General features: G+C 46.8%; 1 protein-coding gene across 1 annotated transcript; it reads left to right on the top strand.

Moving 5' to 3' along the window:
- Positions 1-5,791: 5,791 nt before the first annotated feature.
- TNFSF8 (TNF superfamily member 8) lies at positions 5,792-22,668 on the top strand. Its single transcript, XM_051636856.1, has 4 exons — positions 5,792-5,986; positions 12,463-12,508; positions 21,657-21,728; positions 22,271-22,668. Exons 1-4 carry the CDS (start codon positions 5,792-5,794, stop codon positions 22,666-22,668), a joined length of 711 nt encoding a protein of 236 aa, XP_051492816.1.
- Positions 22,669-22,894: the final 226 nt, after the last annotated feature.

Raw genomic sequence — 22,894 nt, 5'->3', positions numbered from 1 at the left:
ATGCTATTCTGAGCAGACTGTCTAGTTTGGTGTCTATCAGGCAGAAGGACATTTAGTAGCTGTCAAATGGAGAATGCCATCCCTTTGTGTGGCCTTTATTTCTAATCTGGGTACATGATACCACCAGCTAAATCCAGTCATGATGTAATTTTGCTCTTCTAGTGAAGTTTAACCAGAGGTGATGTGGTTGCTGCCGAGGTTTCATTATTTTCCATCTGACCTCCAGACCTTTCAACCCTCTTCAATCAAAAGTTTCCAACACATTCCTCATGCATAGGGAACACAAATAATGGCTTTTGACATAACTAACCAAGTAGTCTTTAGGTCAGGATTCCACTCCTACCATGGCCAATTACCAAGAGCTTCATTTCACACCCAGGAAAATTCTTATTATTACAGCTTAACATTTGCTGATCTAGACCCTTACGTATACATCTCTAAAGAAACCTGAGCTTCCCTTTCCATCTCAGAGGCACTGTGATCCTTGCTGAAATCATTGCTCATCCCCAGGTGTCTCCATACCTCCTGCTCTTCCTTAGGTGGGAGGGCCACAAGCAGATGCAAAACGCTGCTCGAGTCTGATCGTGTCCCACAGCTCAGCCCCCACTTGATGTTCCTTTGCCCAGCTCATCAGTTTCCCAGATAAAACTGTAGGCCCTTTTCCTAAATAGCCTGTCAGACTACATGATCTAAAGGCCTTCTCCTGACTTCAAACCTTGCAGACTTTGAGTGTAAGGTCTTTTTTCTGTGACTCTTTGATCACAGTGCTGCGTTCCTCTGCCAGCTCTGGCCTGTCTTGTTACAGCTGGTTTCAGTGCCACTTCCCTTCATGTGGTCACTGTGTGTTCTCTGCAGACCTCATTGAACATCCAGTACCATGAAGCAGAGCAGTTCTCTTCATTTCAGTGAATTTTGTTGCTTGTTTCTTCCTGCCACCCAAATCCATTGGTTAGAACTTCCTCCTGCTCACCCAAACCCACCTCACGGATCTACTCAGGCCAAGATTTTCTGGTGTGTCCCGAGAACCACACTCACACCAGCAAGTGTGAATGTCCTTTTTTTCCCTCTCTTAATGAACTGGAAATGGATGCATTCCTCTTTCCTTTGAATCTAGACCCCCAAGTCTGAATACACTTCTGGATGGCTCAATTATTTTATTACACTGCAAACAGACATGGCCTGGTTTTCAGGAAATCATAGAATCATAGTGTCATAGAATAATTTGGGTTGGAAGGAAACTTAGATCATCTAGTTCCAACCCCCCTGCATGGGCAGGGACACCTCCCACCAGCCCAGGCTGCTCCAAGCCCCATCCAACCTGCCCTTCAACACTGCCAGGGATGGGGCAGCCACAGCTTCCCTGGGCAACCTGGGCCAGGCTCTCACCACCATTTCTTCCTAACGTCTCACCTAAATCTCCCCTCTTCTGATTTAAAACCATGATGAGAACTTTGCTGGAAATGAAGATCCTTCTGCTGTTTTGTAACAGAATAACTAAATATCTGAAATCTCTAGACATGCCTGAAAAACACATTATAAGTAACTTTGCATTTTTATTTTTTTTTAATTTAACCTATGCTATTACCTATTCCATATTTTCCAGCTTTGTGATTCATGCATTGTTTTCTGCATCTTGTCCCAAGTCATTAATCAGAATATAGAGGGGTTTAATACCCAGGAAGGACCTTTTCCATTGACTGACTCTTAGCAGCAAATGCTGCTAGAAAATACCAGAGATCTTCCAGCAAAGCAGGCAGTTCCCTTCTCTGGGGAGGATGCTGCACAGAAAGAGCTATTGCTTCTTTGGGCAGACAGTAGCTCTTCCAAATGGAGTCTCTGGCAAATCTGTGCAAGTTATTGCACTTTAATAACTGTTCCATTTGTACTACTTTATTTTTGCATTTTATTAGCTATCCTAACGCCTCTGGTTTCTACCTGCACTTCAAAAGAGATGGATGGTGCATATCACCTACAGTATAAAAAGGTGTTTTTTCTCCTAGAGCCAATTTTCAGTTAATTTAATATACCTGGCTTTCTATTGCCTTACAAGGCTGAGTGTTATAATTCTTTTGAACACAGAAGGCAGTTGCGCAGCACGAATAAACACTGTGCAGCTGCCCAAGGAGATAACACTCTGCAAAGGCAGCTCGAACCTTCCTTTTTCTTCTATTTTTTTCTTCCTACCTGTGCTGCTTTGGTTCTGGTGGGTTTTGATTCTGGGACCCCAGGGGTGGCTCCTGTAAGAAGCTACTAAAAGCTCCCCCAGCTCAGGTGGCCAAGGGCAGAGCCATTAGAGACACACCAGGTGCACCTCTGCCATTAACATGTGAAAGAACTGACCTAACACCTGAGCAAAAAACAAGCAGAGGACAAGAAGTGGTGCTGGGGAGCTGGTTTTGGAGGCCCAAACCATGACACTATCTGATGTCTGTTTTTATTTGAGAAACAAAATGAGAAGAGAGCGTTGCTATTCTTGGAAACCTTCCAAAATGTTGCAAGACCAGAATGTTTGGGTGAGACACACAGCATCTCCCTCAAAAGACCATTTTATGGTGACAGCCAACAATATCTCCAGAGCAGAGCTAGGAGTGTGGTGTTGGTATGGCATTTGCTTCATTCTGTGACCACCCTTTGGATCAGGGTCACATAAATAGGCACAGATTCTAACATATATAATTTAAAAAAAAACAACCCACAAACAAACAAAACCACAAAGAAAAACAAATAAACAACAACAACAAAAAAACCCCACACATAAAAAACAAACGACACCCAAACAACTTTGTCAGTGTTGGCCCAGGCACCCATGTGCCTTGGCTGGGGCTGAGATGCAGGGCAGCAATGTAATAGCAGAGAGTGATTCATGAGAGGAAACAAAAGCCTCCAACAACACGATGATTCATCCCCTGAGCACCAGCAGTTTTGCAATAACCTCAATTTACTGATGTTGCGTTTCCATACGAAGCGATTTACAAGCATCTGCCTGTGCCCACACGTTGCTATGGGTGCACTCAGGTGTGACCCAGCCAAAGTCAAGCAGCCCTTTATTTAGTGGGGTCTCTCATTGAAGACAAGAATCATAGAATCTTAGAATGGTTTGGGTTGGAACGGACCTCAAAGATCATCTAGATCCAACCCCCCTGCATTGGCAAGGAAGAAGGCAAATAGCTTTTTTCTATCTAAGACCCTTAATTAGGGGCTTCTAGGAATCACTCAAGGTAATAAAATATAGGTTTGAGCCCATCTTCTTGGAGCTCTCTTAGATTTTTGAAAAGCTAAGGATAAGGTAGCAAATTACTTGGGTGAAAACATGAGGGATGGTTTGGGTGAGAAATGCTCTGAGTTCCCACTGAGAATAAATCTAGAAACTTCCCAACCCTGGAGTTCCATGGCAGTTGGGTATCTACACATCTTCGAAGAATTGGCCATTAAAGTCATTCAGAAAGGTTTTCAGTTCTCACAGACTACAGTCAAGGGTGAATTTCCACTGGCCACGTGGATGTATTTTCAGTTCTCAGCAAGTTTCTTTCCTTTCAGCAGAAGAGCAGCTAAATAAACACTAACAAAGGGCTGGGATGCTTTGTTTTTTTTTTTCTGCTAAAGAAACAACCACTTGCAAACCCTACCAAGAAATAATTAGAACTTCTGGCTTTGTGGTTCAGTTGTTTTCTCCCTCTTTGTCCTTCTCTGCAAAGCTCTTTGCTGCAGAGGGTGCAGCCTGTGTCAATGCAATACAGGGCCAGCATCTGCTAATCAGCCTCTTCAACTACAGCTTGTGACAACTGATGCAACACTGGTCAGAAGGTATGAAAGCAATGAGCTGTGCTCTGGAAAGCAGGCAGAATCAGGCAGGTCAAGCCAACAATGTGATCTCACAGCCAGGAGGGTCAATGCCATCTTGGGGTGCACTAAGAAGAGCGTGGCCAACAGGTCAAGGGAAGTTCTCCTCCCACTGTACTCTACCCTGGTGAGACCTCACCTGGAGCACTGTGTGCAGTTCTGGGCTCCCCACTTCAGGAAGGACAGGGAACTACTGGAGAGTCCAGCACAGGCCACTGAGATGATTAAGGGACTGGAACATCTACCATAGGAGGAAAGGCTGAGAGATCTGGGGCTGTTCAGCTTAGAGAAGAGAAGGCTGAAAGAGATGGGATCACATCAATGCTTATAAATATCTACAGGGAGTGTCAGGAGGATGGGGCCAGGCTCTTCTAGTGGTGTCCAGTGACAGGACAAGAGGCAATGGTCACAAGAGGTTTAAACTAAATATAAGAAAATACTCCTTTACTCTGAGGGTAACAGAGCCCTGGGACAGGCTGCCCAGGGAGGCTGTGGAGTCTCCATCCCTGGAGACATTCCAGACCCACCTGGATGTGTTCCTGTGTGATCTGCTCTTGGGGATCCTGCTCTAGCAGGGGGGGTTGGACTAGATGATCTCCAGAGGTCCCTTCCAACCCCAACGACTCTGTTTTTCTGAGATAGTGTGATAGGGTTTGGAGAGGGACACTGCTAGGCAATAAAGGGTAGCAGAGCATTGCACCAAAGAGAGGTTTGAAAGGGCATCACCACCTACAAACCAGGCTATACAGACACAGCACCCCAAGAACATTTCTTCCTAAGGCCTCTCTTGTTGGTCCCTACTGAAGGCAAGATGTTGATCTAGATGGACCACTGGCAAGATCCTATTTGGCCCCTCTGAGGTCTTTGCATTAACAAACTGGAAACAGCAGAAAGAAATACCACTCCTGGCATTTTGGCTGGGTTACATGAGTTAACAGGCTTGCATAGATGTGACTCAAAAGAGGACACACATCTACTGCGAACATTTTCAGAAATACCCAAGTGTATTTTGAGTTGGACTGGCAAAGCAAGGAAGAGAGGAAAGCAAGGAGTCATCTCACATTAAAAAAAGCAGGGTGAGGAATGCCTGGTCCTTCCACTCTGGAATGATGTACAAATGTTTCCACTTACAGAAATCTCATGTGAGTTCTGTGAGAAGGCCAGTGCATGGCTGGGTGATTGTCCCAGGATAGGACAGAGGAGAGCTTTGTGGACAGGACAGAAGTGAGCATCATGAGCTGCAAATAGGGCAGGAAGGTGAACACAGACAATCTCAGTAGGCACATTTAACCTCATGCTTTCAGCTCTTTGGTGTGACCACTTTCTATGTCTCTGCCTAGAGCCTGCATCCTGCTTCAAAGTCATCTTCCTGACACATTTCTATGAAACACTTCACAGAAAATCTCACCCAGCATCTCCAGACCTTCACAGGCAAGAGCAACAGTCACCAAACTCAAGTCACTTCTGAGGGCAGATCTCTGGAGATGGCAGCTCTGGGATGCCACCAGCAGCGAGGAAAGGAGAAGTCACTGTGTGCAACAGGAAGGCAGAGCTCTGGGGTGTTGTGCTGTACCCAACTATAGCTGCACTGAGTATAAAATGAAACACAATTTGCATAGCTCTCTGTGTGACAGAAAGGCGGGGGGGGGGGGGTACAACTGATCTTGGTAACTGTTCACCTTCTGACATCAGAAACCTCCGATGCGCCAGACAAGACTGTCGTGGCAATGACATCCCTGAGCAAGATCATGAAGCTCCTTCCCCTCTTCACAGCTGCGTCCTGCTTCACGCCCCCAGGTCCCTCTTTCTTTGTATCACAAGTGATGAAGATTTTTTTCCAGATCACATGATCCAGGATGAAGGGGGAAAATCCTGCCAGGAACAGAGATGGGCTGCAACTCAAACCTGATCGAGGAGAGATACAGAGCAGTACCCTGAGACCTATATAAGAATGTGCTCAGCACAAGAGCAAACACTTTCTCAGGTCAAGGACTCTCATGACTCAACCATGAAGGAGAATGAAGACACCGTTTCAGGGAGGTTTGGAGCCACTAACAAAACATGTTTGCTCTTCATCATCACCACCCTCATTGCCTTGCTCGTCTTTGCTTTGGCCACCATCATGGTCTTAGTCATTCAGAGGATGGTAAGAAACTTCTTACTTTATTCATTACCTTTTTCTTCCTTTTTTATTTTTTTTTTCCTTTTCTTTTTAACCTCCTGCTTTCTAAAAATGATCCTGTGGCCAGAAAATCAAATCAGTCACTGCCTTCTGTTCTAAGCTCACAAAAATGAATTAGGGGAAAGAAAGATCAAACAAAGATGGAGAGAAAAGAACTTTCAGGAAAAGAAAGGCAGCATTAATATTTAGCATGCAATTTCTACTTGGTAAATCATAGAGTTATAAAATCATAGAAAATCAAAGTAAATGGAAGTGGAAAGTTCATAATCCAAGATGCAAGCCAAGCCACCCTCTGTCCTGCCTAGTTATGAGGAGAGGTGGGGAGCAGATCCATCAGTGTCTCAGTGTCTGCTACCTGGTTTCATTTCTGTCTCCTGTCACCTCTTCAGAGGGCAACCACCATCTGAATATTACTGAATACTGCTGAATGTGGGTGATGGAGCTAACACAAAACCTCTCTGTGCTGCCTGGTGGGATGCCCCGTGGCGAGGGCAAGCAGAGCTCCCTTGAACTACCCAGAGCAGCAGGTGGAGGCAAAGCAGCTCACTGCCCCTCTTGTTTGTCAGTCCTGTTCTAGGGTAGGATTTTTAATGCAGAAGGAGAGTTATAGATAGGATAAGTGAAGGATATAAGCAAGGCAAGCTCTGACAAAACCAGTTCCCTCTGCCTAGTGACGTGTTTTTCTTCTCACAATGAAGAGGGCTGCTCTCCAGTGGATCTGGGGTGGAATGGGGAGCAGTGAGACAATGAAAGCCCTGGCAGAGGACCAGGTGGTTGTGAATATTAAAAAAAAGTTTTTCTGATCTTACCAGGGAAATTACCATAAACCTCACTCAGGTAGAATGACAGGTTAGAAGCTCTATAGTCTTTGAAATCTTATCACAACTATCTGAATGCTGAAGTACCTCCACTGCTCTTTATAGGATGAAAGCACGAGCATGTGGCTGCTGGAGGAAGTTGGCCATGGGAAACAAAATATGATCTTTCAGCTCAGCATTTTCTCTTACTAAATTTACCCTGTGCAATTTGTGTATCTGTGTATGCACATTACCCCGAAATTAAACCATGAAGGCTTGATTGATACTTCTTCAAGTGGTACCAGAGAGGAGTAATTTACCTGAAAACAGCTTTCTTCCAAAAGAGAAACAGCTTGGGCACAGTTAGAATTAGACATGGGGGCTTTCAAGTGATAAATAGCGGGACATTAAGAGAGATCTTTAAAACAACAGCCTGAGTAATTACAGAATTGCCACAGCTTTCCTATATAATGAGACTTCCATTTTTACTTATTATGAAAGCAAGCATTAAATTACCTCTCCATCAGGAGAAACACAGCTACATCAGTTGCCAGAGGAATGATATTACAGAAAGAGTCAAGGTTTTCATTTAGAAGAGTAATGACATTATTGCAGCTGCTTTGGAAACGAGCTTGGCTGAAGGAGAAAGTAGCAAGCTGAGGTGTGTAAGAAACAAATAAAATCAAATAGCAATTTTATGCTGTGAGAGAAATTTGGCAGCAAAAGCATAACTCCTGTTCTTATTCTCAGGGACCCAAAAGACCCTCTGTTCAGAAGCAGGTAGTAATTCCCCATCTCTGACAGGTCTTGAATTTCCAAACCAGGGAACAAATGTAGATTCTGTGAGACAGGTTCCTCAAGGAGCTTCAGGGCTTGCTCCAAAACCACCTTAGCTCGTGATCACATTGCCAGCACAAGGCTAGGGACAAACTCCTTTGGTAACTACAGCTGTGGATGGTCTGTGTATCTTGTAGTAGTAACTTCAGCAGCTTCAGGACTGGGAGTCTGGGGTGTTCTTGTACTCGGTGCCCTGTGGCTACTGAGTCCTCGGCAGCATCAGTTGGCTTAACTATTTGCTTTGTAATTTCTCAAGAGAGAACCAACATTTTGTGTGATTGGCCTCTTGGGGTGATCTGGTTTTCTCTCCAGGTGTTGTCAGCTGGTTTATGTGAGGGATCCTTGATCACAGGGGCAAGGGTGCCAACTTCATGCCCTTTCTATACTGAGCTGAGATAAAACTTATCTTCCTCTGTCCAGATGAGTGTTACAGGGCCTCAGGAACAATTGTGACCCACACCTTGGGAACCACTGCATTAAGAGGAGGCTTCTGGTGGCAAGCAGATAACACAGTCCCCTACCCAGCATGGAAGCTGGTTATTTGTCTTCCTTTTGATTAATTTACACTTGCTTAGTTAAAGGAAGATGCGTTGGAAAGAGAACAATCACAATGTTTAGAAACAGGGCACTCACATCACCCTGAAGGTTGGTGCTCTGAACAAAGGAAACCCAACATGAAAGACCAAATCAAAAAAAGCAACCATGAGCCCAGAGCTGCTTCTCTGAATCTAACAGCACTTCTAATACACATGACACCCAGCCCCCACATTTTCCAGCACCCTGAGACATTTTCTTTACACCTTGTTTTCAAGAAGGGCAGCACAGCACGGCAGTGTCAGCCGTGGGAAGTTTCACTTTTTGGAACTAACCTACATTTTTTGGAACTAACTACGTGTACTGCTGAAGACAGTTCAGTTCTTCTGCTTGCAGCAGCAGAAACCCTCTCCTTCAGGCCATCCTCTTGCCTAAAGCCTTCAAAAATAACTGGTTTTCTCTGGAATAGGAATAGTTGCTGCATGGTGGTCCATAGCCTACACTTTCCTTCTTGGCCTTGCTATAAGGTTGCTAAAGCCTCCATCCTTCTGCCTCCTGCATCTCACTGCTGCTGGATTCATGTATATATCCACATTTATGTGGATATTTATATAGAGAGAGGGGTACATGTAAAATCAGTGAAAGAACATGGGACAGAAAGGACTAGAGAAATGTAATTTCAAGACACACAGACCCTAGCAATTCCTATATTGCACTGCAAGACCTGCTGTGTCAGACACACAGGCCACCTGCCTCTACCAACAAATTCTGGGTTAATGTCCAAAGTCTGGAATCTAGGACAGTCCATCACTGCTCTGGATTTTGTAGACTTCATATTTTTAACCTCCAGGCTGCCTGGGCAAATCTCAGCACCATTAAGGCCCCAGTATGGTAAATGCTAAAAGTTGGTGCAGTTATTTAGATTTGCTGATTTAGTCTTCCAGGCTGCTCGGGCAGTAAGTGTCAAAGCCCTTCAGCAGTGGAACCGCGTGACCTAGAAGGGTTCCTGCAGCACCTTCATCTCTTTGGGGATTTGGCTCCTTCAGAGTCATCTTGCCAGGGCTCCCCATGCTGGGCCTGTTGGCCCCCTCTGCTGGACAACCCTGGGAAGCACGAGAAGAAAAAAGCCAAAGCAAACTAAACCAAAAACAAACAAAAAACCCCACCCAATCCATTGACTTGTCAGCACCCCAAGCCAACTTCGTGGGGACTTTGGCTTCAGGGTGTGTTTTCTTGGGCCTTCTAGAGGTGGACACACACTTGAGAGACATCCAGGTAAATGAATAGTGACGGTTCTGACACAGGACGTTAGGATGACTCTCTGGCAACACCCATCTCTCTCAGCTTGGGAAATTTTCTTGCAAAATGATTAAGGGAAAGAAGAAAGAGCTTGTTTCCACTGGCACCTGATTTTCGTTCTCTTTAATGAAGCAAACTCAAATTATTCTACTTGCTGAGTAAGCACTGAGATCCTTCACCATCAGCACCCAGCTCACTCCAGACAGGGTGAAATTCATTGTCATGAATTCTTCCTGAGCTGGCACTGCAGAATTTAATCTCTTTGGGCTCCTACTGTGTGCTGCTCTGCATCCCAACTTACAGCATCACATGCAAGGTTTTATGCTGTTAGGAAAGACAGAAGTAATGCCAGTAATATTTCAAAGCAAGATATGAAGTTTTATTTGAATATCTAGGATTGTGACTAGAATAAATGACATTAGTATCTGTTGTTCTCACCCACTTGGAGGCTTCCCAGGTGAGAACACAACACATCAGGACATTTTAATTTTGTTTCTGACTCCAAAGCAAGCTGTGAGTCCTAAGTCTTGTCCAGCACACAATCTCCAAGGGAGGGCTGCAAGGTGACCACCCCACTGATGATCATGTGTCCATCACTTTATCAAACACTTCCCTACAGGCAGCAATGGATCTGCTGCCTGATTTCATTTAGTGCTATCTGGCTTGGGACAGAGCATCCCCTTAAATGCCTGGAATTCTCTGCAGAGGGCAGAAATGCTCAACCATTGCATGGAAAAGTAACTCTTCTCTGAGCCCTGAGTGTGTGTGAGAGGGACAGCCCAGGGCGAGGGTTCAAGACAGGAGCTGAGAAGCTCTGGCAGATGGTCCTTGGGTGTGTTTTCAGTCTTTTCACAGTCCCACATTTGATGATAGGTGTGCACAGGATCCATGAGAGTTTGCAAAGGAGGGTGTCATGTGGGGGAACAAAAAGCTTAGAAAAGCCTGTTTTTTTAAACCTACAGCTCCATGTTCTCATTCTTCTCCTAACTCAGCAGCCTTCCTGCACAGCTTAGGAAAACTGGCTGGAGAAATACTGTCTCGACAGAAAACTTCTCCTCTGTCTTACACAGGTGTAGGGAGAGAAAATGAACAAACCATCCATTACAGATACCCAAATTATGAGGCACATCTGCCATCCTTGGCATTTTGGTGTTAGGTCAAAGGGTAACATTGCTTTGCCAGGAGCAGATGAAGCTCTGCACTTCAGCCATGGTTGAACACATGGTCATGATAGGCCAGAATCTAATTAAAAGTATTTTTAAACGTTTAAGAACAATAAATACTATAAACAGACAGGAAACAACTTCTCTCACTGTCCATCTTCCTTCTCCCCACAACACATGTAATCCTGTTTGCACATGGAAACAAAGTGCTTATGTTTCAAGACCACTATGGATGAAGTTTCTCCCACCACATGCATGTGCCTTTTTTCTCCAAGGAGATAGTAAATGTTCTGCTAAAGCTGGTACTAGGTTCCCAACTTCCTTCTTCTTGGTCATCCTGGTCAGTCCCTGGAACAGGCTCCCCAGGGAAGTGGTTGTGGCACTAAGTCTGTCAGAGTCCAAGGAGTACCTGGGTAACACTCTTAGTCATATATAATTTAATTGAAGTTGTCCTGTGAGGAGCAAGGAGTTGGACTTCATGATTCTTATGGGTCCCTTCCAACTCCAGAAACTCTGTGATCCTGTGATTTGTGCTAGGCCTGGCCAGTCTGCACAGTTATCCCAGATAATTGGTATCCAGATAAGAAGAGCTGGTTTAGACTAACCTGAGCAAAACCCACGCCCTGATACTGAAATCACTGTGGGACTGTCAGATGTGTGTGATTGAAGGAACATGATACAGAGTTTCCAGCACTGAGTTACTCTTGGTACCTTTCCTCAGTTGTTGGGAGGTGTTCTTTGCTCCTTGAGGGCATTGCTGGATTCTTATGAGCTGTCAGTGACTTTACTGGAGTGAAGTAAACCACAGGCAAGCACAGGCTCCAGGGCTGTGTGTTTGGGTGGCAGAGAGGTGTGATAAAATCAAAGCAAGAACATGGATGAAGCCTTCCACATCTCATATTTGGAGCTTTTTTCCTGAGAAGTTCTCAGGCCATGCCAATTGAGGACAGCTTCCCATGTCATCCTGACCCTTGGGTTTACACCCCTGTCAGAAGCAGGAGGAGAGGTGAAGCAGGACAACACTGTCACTCTCAGACCTGGGGGCTCTGCAGCTTTTTTTTCCATCCAGCTATGGGCTTCCAGGGACAGGCACTGGCTCCCAAGTGTGTCCTGCCCCACTCTGTCCTGCTCTTTCAAAGTTTTGCAAGCCCCAGAGTGAGGTTTTCAGGGTTTGTGCTTTCAAAACAGCCCCAACAAAACCCACATGCATTTCTGACCCCACTGAGAGAATCATTGGTTGGGTCAGAAATGTGGATTTTCTATGGCAGAAAAAAAACCACAAAAGGGCCGTGATGAGGAATGACTGTTTGGATGAGTGTGGAGATCCCACAGGAGTTGTTTGCTCCACAGCAATCCCTCATGGACCTGGGAGGCTCTGTAGGAGCCTTGTGCTGGCTCCCTGAGCATCAGGATCTGTGTTACCTTCATGGCATGCAGTAGAAACATTTAAGATCTCTTTTCAGTCGTGCCCTGTGATAGGAGTAGGGACAATGGATGCAAACTAGAACACAGGAAGTTTTACCTCAGCATGAGGGAAAACTTTTTTACTGTAAGGGTGATGGGACCCTGGGACAGGCTGCCCAGAGAGGTTGTGAAGTCTCCTTCTCTGGACATTTTCAAGACCCATCTGGATGTGTTTCTGTGTGACCTGCCCTAGGTGGTCCTGCTCTGGCAGGGGGGTTTGACACCGTTATCTCCAGAGGTCCCTTCCAACCCCTAACATTCTGTGATTCTATGAAGATCCGTTTTTAAAGCACATGGATATTCCCTGCTCCCAGAAAATCCATCCCTTCTCTTGCTTCTCTTTCAGACAGCTGATCCTGCTGTGGAGGCCATCGCAAAACCTATCAGGACAGGTAAGACACCTAACCAATACACATGATTTCTCTCCTTTGCCATGCAAATATTGCCCAGGATCACAACTAAATCAGTTGTGCACATCTTAATAGTTCACATAAAGTCTCTTCTTGGTGAAAAGCCAAAGAGGCAGGAGAAGAAAAGAAAAACAAAACAAAAGATGAAGAAAAAGTGCTTTCAAAGTGCTCTGTACCTCCGGAAACCAGCACAGGGCTGAGGAAATAACAAGTACATCTGAATCTGCCCTGAGGTGTCTTTGTAAATGAGCCTTTTTTCCAGAGGATGTGGATCTCAGTATGTTTAAGCCCTTTTTTAAGGGCTGGTTCTTGCACATGGGGGGGTAACGTCCCCATCTTCGCAAGGCAGGGGAACAAAATGTTGGCAGGTATTTCAAAACAACTGAACCTCCTCCTGTGCTGCTCTGGCCTGGAGCAGTCTTGTGTCTCCTGCTGCTTTGTGGGACCAAGGAGAAGGGAAGGGGCAGGTCTAGAAGGGACAACTGGAGACCAGCAACAAGACACACAGAGCAAGAAGTTAAAACAGGGAGAGGATGAGCACACGGAGCCCCAAATAGGAAAAACTCTCTAACTAAACAAGCAGAGACAGTGTAGAGAGATTCTGTTTTTCCTTGGTGTAAAATAGGAGAAGCACTGTTGATCTCACTGACATTGCCTCCCTGGTTGCATGGCCCTTCCCCCTCAGTAGTCTGACTTCTTGCAAATGCACAGTTCACACTCAGACCTGAAGGAAAGGAGATACCATCCCCTCCTGCTCTACAGATAGGAAAAATGAAGCACGGGGCCCGTTCAGAAGTGATGGCAGAATGGGAAATTAAAGTTCAAGGTCCAGAGTCCTAATCATATAACCATCTTTCCTGCAGTGGTGTTTTTGCACACAGGTGACATAGTCCAGCATTTGGGCAAAGCACATTTGCCTAATGCTCATTTTTTATGTTTTACAATTCCTGGAATGATTTTCTTTTCCCCTTAGAATGTCCCTAGGACATCCTAAGCACATCTTGCTGCCTCTCTATCAACCTAAGCAGCTCCCCAACTCTAAGTTCTTCTGAAGTCTTCTAGTGTTTTATTTTGCACCTGAAGTTCCTCAGAAATAAAGCAGGGTCTGGGCACCTCAGGTATGTTTGGATAAAGGTATTTGGACAATCATATCACAGCTCTACTCCAGTACATCCCAAAAGATGCACAGAAAGGAGCTTTGGAAACCTAACGGGCTGCAGGACTTCAGTTTTGCATCCCAAAACCCCCTGTTGATGATGAAAAGTCCCTTGGGAGGTGATGCAGCCCCAGAGCAGAACCTCTGCTCCTGTAAACCAGAATAAACTCAGAGCAGTCATCAGAGCTGTGCTGGCTTTCATGGCTGAGTTTTACCACCAGTTTGGCAGAGGCAGTAACAGCTGCTGGCGTGGAGGTCAGTGAGGGACAGAGCCAGAGCCCCTGAGACTGTAGGTCAGCATTATTGCAAAGGAAAACATGAGCAATTCTGGCATTCCCAGGGCAGGAAGAAGAGGTCTCACTAATCCAAAAGTACATTGCAATATATATTTATCTTTTTGAAATTTCATAGCAGGCAACTTATGCCAATTGCTTTTTCCCCTCATCACCAACTGGCAGGAGCCAGGCAGGAGCAATGTGCTCCCTCCAGGCATGCACAAGCTGCAGTTTCCTTAGCCAGAAACCTTCCTGTCTTTGGGTCAATATCAATTACAGGCACCCTCTTGCTCTAGATTCTGCTGCCAAAGCTGAGATGATGCCATTAGTGGAAGACAAAGGAGGCAATGACAGAGAAACCCCACAAGGCAGGAAGAGCTGCTGAGAACTGCTGGGGCAGGGGGTGAGCACTCTCAGCCTGCCCCTCTCAGCCCATCTGCCTCTGTTGCACCTCCCTGGCAGGGTGATGTAGCATTGAAGTGATTTACAACAGCCTGTGATTTTTCTCTTAAAATGCATAAAGCAGGGCTAATTGATTAATATAACCCAGTGGATAATTTACTGAGGCTTGATCAGCCAGGAGCTCTGCCTTCTACACAGGGAGCTGCAGCAACACCTGCAAGGTCCACCCAGCAGCTACAGGACAGTAGCAAATAGAAGCACAGAAGCTTTTGGGGATGGGGACTGTGGAGAGGCTGAAGTTGCTGTGGATTTAGATTTGGATCCCTGTCTGCCTCTCAGGCAGCCCAGCTGTTAAAAGTGTAATTTGGATGTATGTCGTGTCCACCTTGTTCATGCCAGGGCTTTGAGACTCTGAGTGGTAAAAGTGGGCAAGTGAGAAAAAACAACAAACCAAACCAACAAAGAGCATTGCTGACTTAGAGGAGGCTCCAGGGAGACCTTATTGTGGACTTTCACTTGAAGGGGACCTACCAGGAAGATGGGGACAGACTTTTTAGCAGGGCCTGTAGTGACAGGACAAGAGGTGACAGTTTTAACCTAGCAGAGGGAGATTTAGACCTCAAATAAAGAAGAATTTTTTTATAATGTGGGTGGTGAAACACTGGCCCAGGTTGCCCAGAGAGGTGGTAGATACCCCATCCCTGGAAAGGTTCAAAGCTGGGTTAGATGGGACTTGGAACAAACAGACCTGGTTGAAGATGTCCCTGCTCACTGCAGGGAGGTTGCACTAGATGGCCTGTAATGTTCACTTCCAACCTGAACCCTTCTGTGATTCTGTGACTTGCCAGCTTGGTGCTCAGCCTTGTTCCAGCCCTGTGTCAGTACCTGTATCTCAGAGATGCAAATGGGGGGTGCAGGATTGTCCTAGTGGGAACAACTGGGATCCCTCAAGTAGATACCACAGAGTGATACAGGTGACTGGTGGTTCAGACACGGCTGCAGCTCTGAATTAATTCTGTAATATTAAAGCAGGAAAAAACCAGTTTCATTTAGATGTCCAATGAGATCACGTTCTATTATTAGCTAAACACCAGTGGGCACTAAAGCAGATGGACAGATGGTCTACATTCCTGACTCAGCTGTCAAACCTCAATGGATGGGTTTGCAGGGATCCCCAGGCAGTAGCTGAGAGTGATGCAACGACAACTAATTAAATGATTGCATGAAAAATCATAACAACCTCCTCAAAACCTGTGTCACTGTCGCTGGAGTATCTGAGCAACAGGGGGAAAGAAATAAGTGCCTCATGAACTAAGTGTTTGTGAAATGTTGGAATAGTTTCTCTGTGGAAACTCATCCACATTTCATAAATATTAAACCATTATATAATATTAGTATGGGCCAAGGAGGTATTATTGTTAGGTTCATTTTTTCAGAGGGAATACTAAGCCACAGAGCAGTTTATGACTTGGCAATGTCTAAGGAAGTTCAATCCTCATAATCTCTTTGCTGTCTTCTGTGAGCCTCATTTCCCCATGAATGTTGTAATCCTGGACTGATGGCTTCCCTGGCTATTTTGAACTGCAAAGACACGGTACCAAATTCTTTTCTCATTTATAAAAGGAAAAACCTGCAGGCAGATACTTACACACATACTATTTATAGATACTTTTGTCAGGCAGTAAGATCCATTAACAGTTGATGGACAGACCAGGAAGGGAAACCCAGCACCCCAGTCACAGTTTCAATGGGAAATAAGTTCCCAAATAAAACTTTGGCTCTGAGAAACTGAGATAATACAGGTGATATTCACATCCTTGCTACCCTAGAGTCAATCAGCCTGAAGGCAGTGAAGCAAACAAGATTGTCCAGACTTGCAGCAGTATCTCTGAGTGCAGTTTGGCCTCCTGCAACAGTGTCTGGTCTCTTCCAGCCTGGAATTGTCCCAGTGCAACTCAGACAAAATTGCTGGGTTGTTACTCACAAATTCCATGATGGTGCATTCCTCAGAAATAGACATTTCATGTTTAGATCATGCAGATTTTTGCCTCCAGTACATGTATGTGCATGTGTGCATAGACATGAAACTGTGTAAGGTTCTGTCTGCTCTGGAGGTTGGGGCAGATGAGCTGTGCTTCTCAGTTCAAAACATTTTTCAAGTCTGGACTTGCAAATGCTAGAAAGAGTGCACAGGCATCCTCCCAGACAAGCATCCGGAGGAAACTGCAGCTAGACAGATTCTAGTTAGTCAGAATGGGGGCTGGTTCTTTATTTAATAATGAGATGATGGGTATTGCTACAAAATGCTGAGTGTTAGATCACGCACCTCCCCGACACATAAAACGCAAGTTCTAGATGAGCAGATGTATATAGAATCGTGGGATTATCAAGTCATTTTGTTTGGAAAAGACCTTTCAGATAGTCAAGTCCAACTGTTAACCCAGCACTGCCAAGGCCACCAGTGAACCATGTCCCTCAGCACCACATCTACATGGCTTGCTAATTCCTCCAGGGATAGTGACTGAGATGAGTAGAAAAATTGATGAAATTGTGTGACCTAAACTGGCATAATCCAGTGGCTGAGGCTGTGGGTTTTGCTTCTTTGTGTTGATGGTTGGTCTTCATGGTCTTAGAGGTCCTTTCCAACCCTGATGATTCTGTGATCCTGACAAGCAGGTTAGACTTCAACAGTTTTGGCCTTAAGCTCTATTGAGAAGCCAGGGGTGCAGTGGTGAGTTCATACGAGGTTCTTGCTAAAGAAAGAAAGGGATGCTTCAAAAATTGGTGGGTTTGGAAGGAGGTGACATTAGCTGCTGAGTTCAGCCTCTTTCAATGTATGGACCAGAGTGACAGTTCTTGGGCTCTTGAGGACCAACAGCACTCGCTGCATCTGTGACAGGCACAGCCACAAGCAGAGTCCAGCTCTGCCACTGTGCCCAAGAGAGGACATCACCCAGCTGGCACTTGTCACAGCATCATTTGGTTGGGACAGTCTACCAGTGCCAGCCAGAAAGTTTTTGCAGGACACTTCAGTGGAAGGAAAGAATTAACAACAGATACAGGGGCTTCAGAGGGCAGCTGCTGAGAAAGAGAATTGGGCAAGTTCTGCTAACTCTAGCACGCAGACAGAGACAGGTGGAGTCACCTTGCCTCATCTTGTAAGCTCTTAAATTGGTGGGGGGATACGGAAGAATTGAAAGCTGTTTGTTGCCTGCCCACACTCCTTCACCTCCTAAGAAAAATTCAGGCTTTTCACCTGCTCTTGTGCCTGTCCACCCTCAGCCTCCAGCTGTGCACACTGCAAAGCACCATCACTGTACCAGGTGCCTGGTACTAGGTCAAGCCTCAAAAAAACCCCAACCCTCTGAGAGGCTTTCAATATCTGGGTGCCACTTTCAGCTCTTGGTTTCACTGCCCTTTCTCTATGCTCCCATCTCAGAGGTGGGGAAACTGAGGCAGCCAGCAAAGAGAGTTCCCCAGGCAGTCACATCTCCTTAGTCCTGGCTGGCAGCAGCCTGTGCATCCACATCTCCCACAGCCCTTGGGTTCCTCCAGACAGCACACAGCCTCTGCTGGGCTGTGATGAGATTTGGTTTCCAGTTTGCAGGTGAGAATCATAGGGATGTCAGTGAGGCCACAGCTCCCTCCAGTCCCATGTTGTTGTCCTGTGGCACATCCCCTTTGGCTGGGTGGGAAAAGCTGCTCATGGCAAGAGTCTGGCCTTTTTCCTCAGGGCTGTGCCCTCTGAATATTCATCCTATGGTGAAAGGAGTCAGGAAGGCAAAAGTGAATTATCTCCTGACAGCTTCTTTAGGACAAAAATAGCCTAAACGGTTTCCTACTAAGACTCCTCCCTTATCAGCAGGCTTCCCAAGCAGCCTGACCCACAGTGTCCATACAGCACAGTGGACCATGAAACCAGTGTGGTCTCCTTGATCCGTAGGCCCAGAAGTACCTTTGATTTTCCATCTCCTCACAGTATGTTTAAGCTCATATAACCCTATTGACTTCTGAGGGATCACTTCAGATTCACACTGTTGGTATGGAAAGCCAATTAGGTGATGTGATTGAACACATTCATCAATCAGTCCTGAAACTGTGGCTACTTCCATCTCTCCTGGCATGTGCTGAAATGTTTCAGATAAAATAATTAATCTGAGAAATAAGACTAGAAAACAGATACAAGCTGCCTCAGCAGAGTGAGAACCGGAAACATCTCTATAAAACATTTTTTTTTCCATAAATTGCCTTCTCAGAAGCACAGCTGATGTCACCCAATAAATGACTTAAACACACACAAAACTTGCTGACATCAATAAATGAGCAGATGCTGCAGGGCTGCAGCTTCCACAGGCTGCCTGGGCAGCAGGGGATTTTCTGCTTTATGAATAAACTCACTAAATGCCAACGAATTTCTCTAAAAAGCAGAGAATCATAGAATGGTTTGGGTTGGAAAGCACCCTAAGGATCATCCAGTTCTAACCCCCCTGCATGGGCAGGGACACCTCCCACCAGCCCAGGCTGCTCCAAGCCCCATCCAACCTGCCCTTCAACACTGCCAGGGATGGGGCAGCCACAGCTTCCCTGGCCAACCTGGGCCAGGGTCTCACCACCCTGTCAGCAAAGAATTTCCTCCTCATGTCTCACCTAAATCTCCCCTCTCTCAGTTTAAAACCATTCCCCCCCTGTCTTCTCAGTACAAACCCTTGTCCCAAGCCCCTCCCCAGCTTTCCTGGAGCCCCTTCAGGCACTGGAAGGTGCTCTAAGGTCTCCCTGGAGCCTTCTCTTCTCCAGGCTGAACATCCCAACTCTCCCAGCCTGGCTCCAGAGCAGAGCTGCTCCAGCTTTGGGATCATCTTTCTGGCTCCCTCTGGACTCTCATCTTGCAGGACACCTGGAAGGGGAGTGGGCTGAGGGCTCTGACTGTGTTGCCAGACTGTTGGTACCACCGTAACAGCTTTAGCTTGAAACAAAGGCCAGAGGGATCTTCTCCCATCCTTTGCCATATCTCCACATCACTGTAGTGTCTGTTCACTCACTGCAGCACTATTGGCATGACTAATATCAGGAAAGTGAGCTTTGGTTTTTCTTTGGGGATTTCCAGCCCAGCCAAGGGACTTTGATATATGATTTAGTCACTCCTGGAGGGCAGTGAACACCTGCCTCCCTCCAAAGTGCATCACCTACTGAAATCAGAGACAGGCTGCAGTCCTTTCAAGATATCCTCAGCCTCCTTCTCCAACAGTGAATTCAAAGGGTGCTATGTTACAAATCACCAAGCAGGGGAACTTGGGTGTGGGACCAGCTTCTCCCTGACCAAGTAGAAATCAGGGAATCCTATGAAACTTAAGATCCTCACTTGGCATTTCATAGGCACCTTCTTGATCATGTAAGAAATAAGCAATATGTCAGCTGATGACATGGACTAGGGTCAAGATTCAGTAGAGCTTAGTTTTGTTTGTTAACTGGTCCTTCAGAGACCCTTTTAGGATGGGTGACTCTTACACGAATTTTATAAACCTAATCACAGGAAAACTTGGGTGATTTGTGTGCCCTGGGAGAGGGGAGCTGGAACTATAAGTCCTTTCCAACTCAAACCATTCCATGATTGTATGATTCTATATAACCACAAAAGAAAGGAGGAATAATCACTGCCTTTCACTGAAAAAGGTCACAGGAGGAAAAGCTTACACAGAACAGATGGGAAGGTGGAATGTGGCTGGAAAGAGGTGAAATGCCAGGGAAAGTGGTGCAGTGCAAGGGAGTTGGGATATCAGGCTGCAGTGCCAGGATGCAGGAGATGGGACATGGGGCAGGGGTGCCAGGATGCAGGAGATGGGACATTGGGATGGGCTGCTGGGATGCAGGGCTGGGGATACAGTCCCGGGATGCAGGGCTGGGATGCAGTCTGGGGATGCAGGGCTAGGGATGCAGTCCCGGGATGCGGTCCCGGGATGCAGGGCTGGGGATACAGTCCCGGGATGCAGGGCTGGGGATGCTGTCCCGGGATGCAGGCTGGGGATGCGGTCCCGGGATGCAGGGCTGGGGATGCTGTCTGGGGATGCAAGGCTGGGGATGCAGTCCCGGGATGCGGTCCCGGGATGCAGGGCTGGGGATACAGTCCCGGGATGCAGGGCTGGGGATGCAGGGCTGGGGATACAGTCCCGGGATGCAGGGCTGGGGATGCTGTCCCGGGATGCAGGGCTGGGGATGCGGTCCCGGGATGCAGGGCTGGGGATGCAGGGCTGGGGATGCTGTCCCGGGATGCGGTCCCGGGAGGCTGTCTGGGGATGCAGGGCTGGGGATGCGGTCCCGGCAGGCGGTGCCGGCGGAGCCGCCCGCAGTCCCGGGTGCAGCCGTGGGAGGGAGCCGCTCCCCCGGGCCGTGGGACCGAACAGCCCCGTCCCTCCCCCGCGGCCCCGCGGGCCCCGCTGCCCCGTCCCTCCCCCGGCGCTGAGCCCGAGCTGTCCCTCCGGGCGCCCGCAGCGGGACAGCCCCTGCCCTTCCCCGCACGGGCCCTTTGGGTTCTGGGGACGTTCCCGTGACACGCGGTTGGCCTTGGGCCGTGTCCCCCTGCCCGTGTCCCGGCTGGAGGAAGAGATGCCCGCAGGAACAGCAGAGCTCGGGACAGAACCACCAAAACCTCACCTGAAGCCCGGGCTGCATCCGCATTTGAACTGTGAAAAGAGCAGAGCAAGGCTCCAAACGCACCCCCAGAGCCGTCTTCAGAAACAGGCTCCAGCTCAACATTTCAGAGCTTCCTTCTGTGATTGCACCTCACAAACTGGAACAGGTTGCCCAGAGAGGCAACTGTTCCTGGAGACATTCAAGGTCAGGCTTGATGGGGCTCTGAGCGACCTGACCAAGTTAAACAGATCCCTGCTGGCTGCAGGGAGGCTGGACCTGGTGACTTTTCAAGGTCCATTCCACACATTCCGTGACTCTAGGGTTCTATGAAATAAGCTCAGCTTAGTGCACTTCCTTTCTCTTCATAAGGAGAATAAGAAATACAGTTTTTAGGACTGATAGCTGCAATCTACCAGAGCTTTAGATGGTAATGAATGGACCAGGTGAGTTATGCTGCCATGAACTCCCTCTGCAAACCAGATATTATCAGCCAAGCAGTGGGATTCATCCTTCCTATGTGCTATTCCAGCTGCTGCTTGTCCCTTTGGAGCTGCTGCTGTGGAGTTTGTCCGTACAGTGCTTGTAGCAAACACATGAGGACCTCAATGCTGATAGCATTTTACAGTACAATGAAATCAGGAGTGCTTACTTAATCTCTTGTTTTCTCCAGGAAACACCTCAGAAGACTATTTAAGTATCCTACGGAAATTGCCTACCAGGAATGCTGCTGCCTACATGAGAGGTCAGTGGGAACTCAGCAGGGAGCAAGAGCTGGCAAAGGGGGAGTGCAGAGCTGGCTGGAGAGCAGGCTCTTCCTGCTATTCAAACAGAGTTTAGTGACTTTTTATGTGAGTGGCTGTTTCGTAGGAAAAGAAAAATAAATCCTTAGATTTCCTGAAACGTGGGTGTGTTTGGTAAAGCCCCATCTGGTCACATGCACCTTTTTTTTTTTCATACCAAAAATTAGATACCTTCTGCACACAAACACATGAATCTACCTCCCTGTTACTTCCCTTTCATCATGGCAGAAAGTAATTTTCACTGCATCTCCCTCCCTTGGCTTTCCCAAGGGCTTACACAGCCCTTGGGACTTTTTAACACGCCACTTCCACATATAAGATCCCAGCCATCTGGCCAAGACCTTTTCTTGGAGCTTCCTGCAGGAAAAGGACTGAGCAGGTATTTCCATTTACCAGGAATGACACTGCTGCAAGTCACATAAGGCTGGATTCGGGTCACGAGAGCTCAGCAGCTCATCTGCAAATTGTTTGTTTTCTTTTCTAGTGTCCAAACCAGTCAAGAGCTCAAAACTGAGCTTGTTTGAGAAGGGTCTTTGTGAAGAGATCCAGTGCAAGAGTGAAGAGCTGGTGATACAGAAACGAGGCATCTACTTGATCTACTGCCACTTGAACTTCCATTTTCCCAACTCTTCCAACAGTCCCACTGACCTCAAAATAGAGTTCCTCGTGAATGACAATGTCAACAGGCAAACATTATCCACATGGTGCGCATCAGAAACGTGCCAAGAAAAGACTTTTAAGACCTTGTTCCAGCTCCATTTGACGTATCTGAATGTGAAGGACCGAGTATCAGTGACACTGAATTATCCTAAATTCTTGAATGAAATTTCTCTTCCCAATGAAAATGTTCTGGGGGTCTTGAGGTACAGTGATGACATGTGAGCAGCTCCCTGACTTGCTGCTGCTGCCCAGACCTGCCTTTCTCTGAACAAATCACCTGCTTTTACTAGGCAGCACCTGGGGTTAAATTTCCCATCTTACCTCATCACTAGGGTAAACAAGGAACTTTGTGAGAGTCCCAAAACAAAAGCTAAAACACTGTGAGACCTGCACCTGACAGGTCCCTCTGGTTTGGCTCAGGGTAGAATTGTTGTGGGATCCAGCAAAT

Source organism: Apus apus, chromosome 19, assembly GCF_020740795.1.
Source record: "Apus apus isolate bApuApu2 chromosome 19, bApuApu2.pri.cur, whole genome shotgun sequence".
NCBI lineage: Eukaryota > Metazoa > Chordata > Aves > Apodiformes > Apodidae > Apus > Apus apus.
The sequence above is the reverse complement of the archived record's forward strand: the minus strand, read 5'-3'. Positions and strand labels throughout refer to the sequence as shown.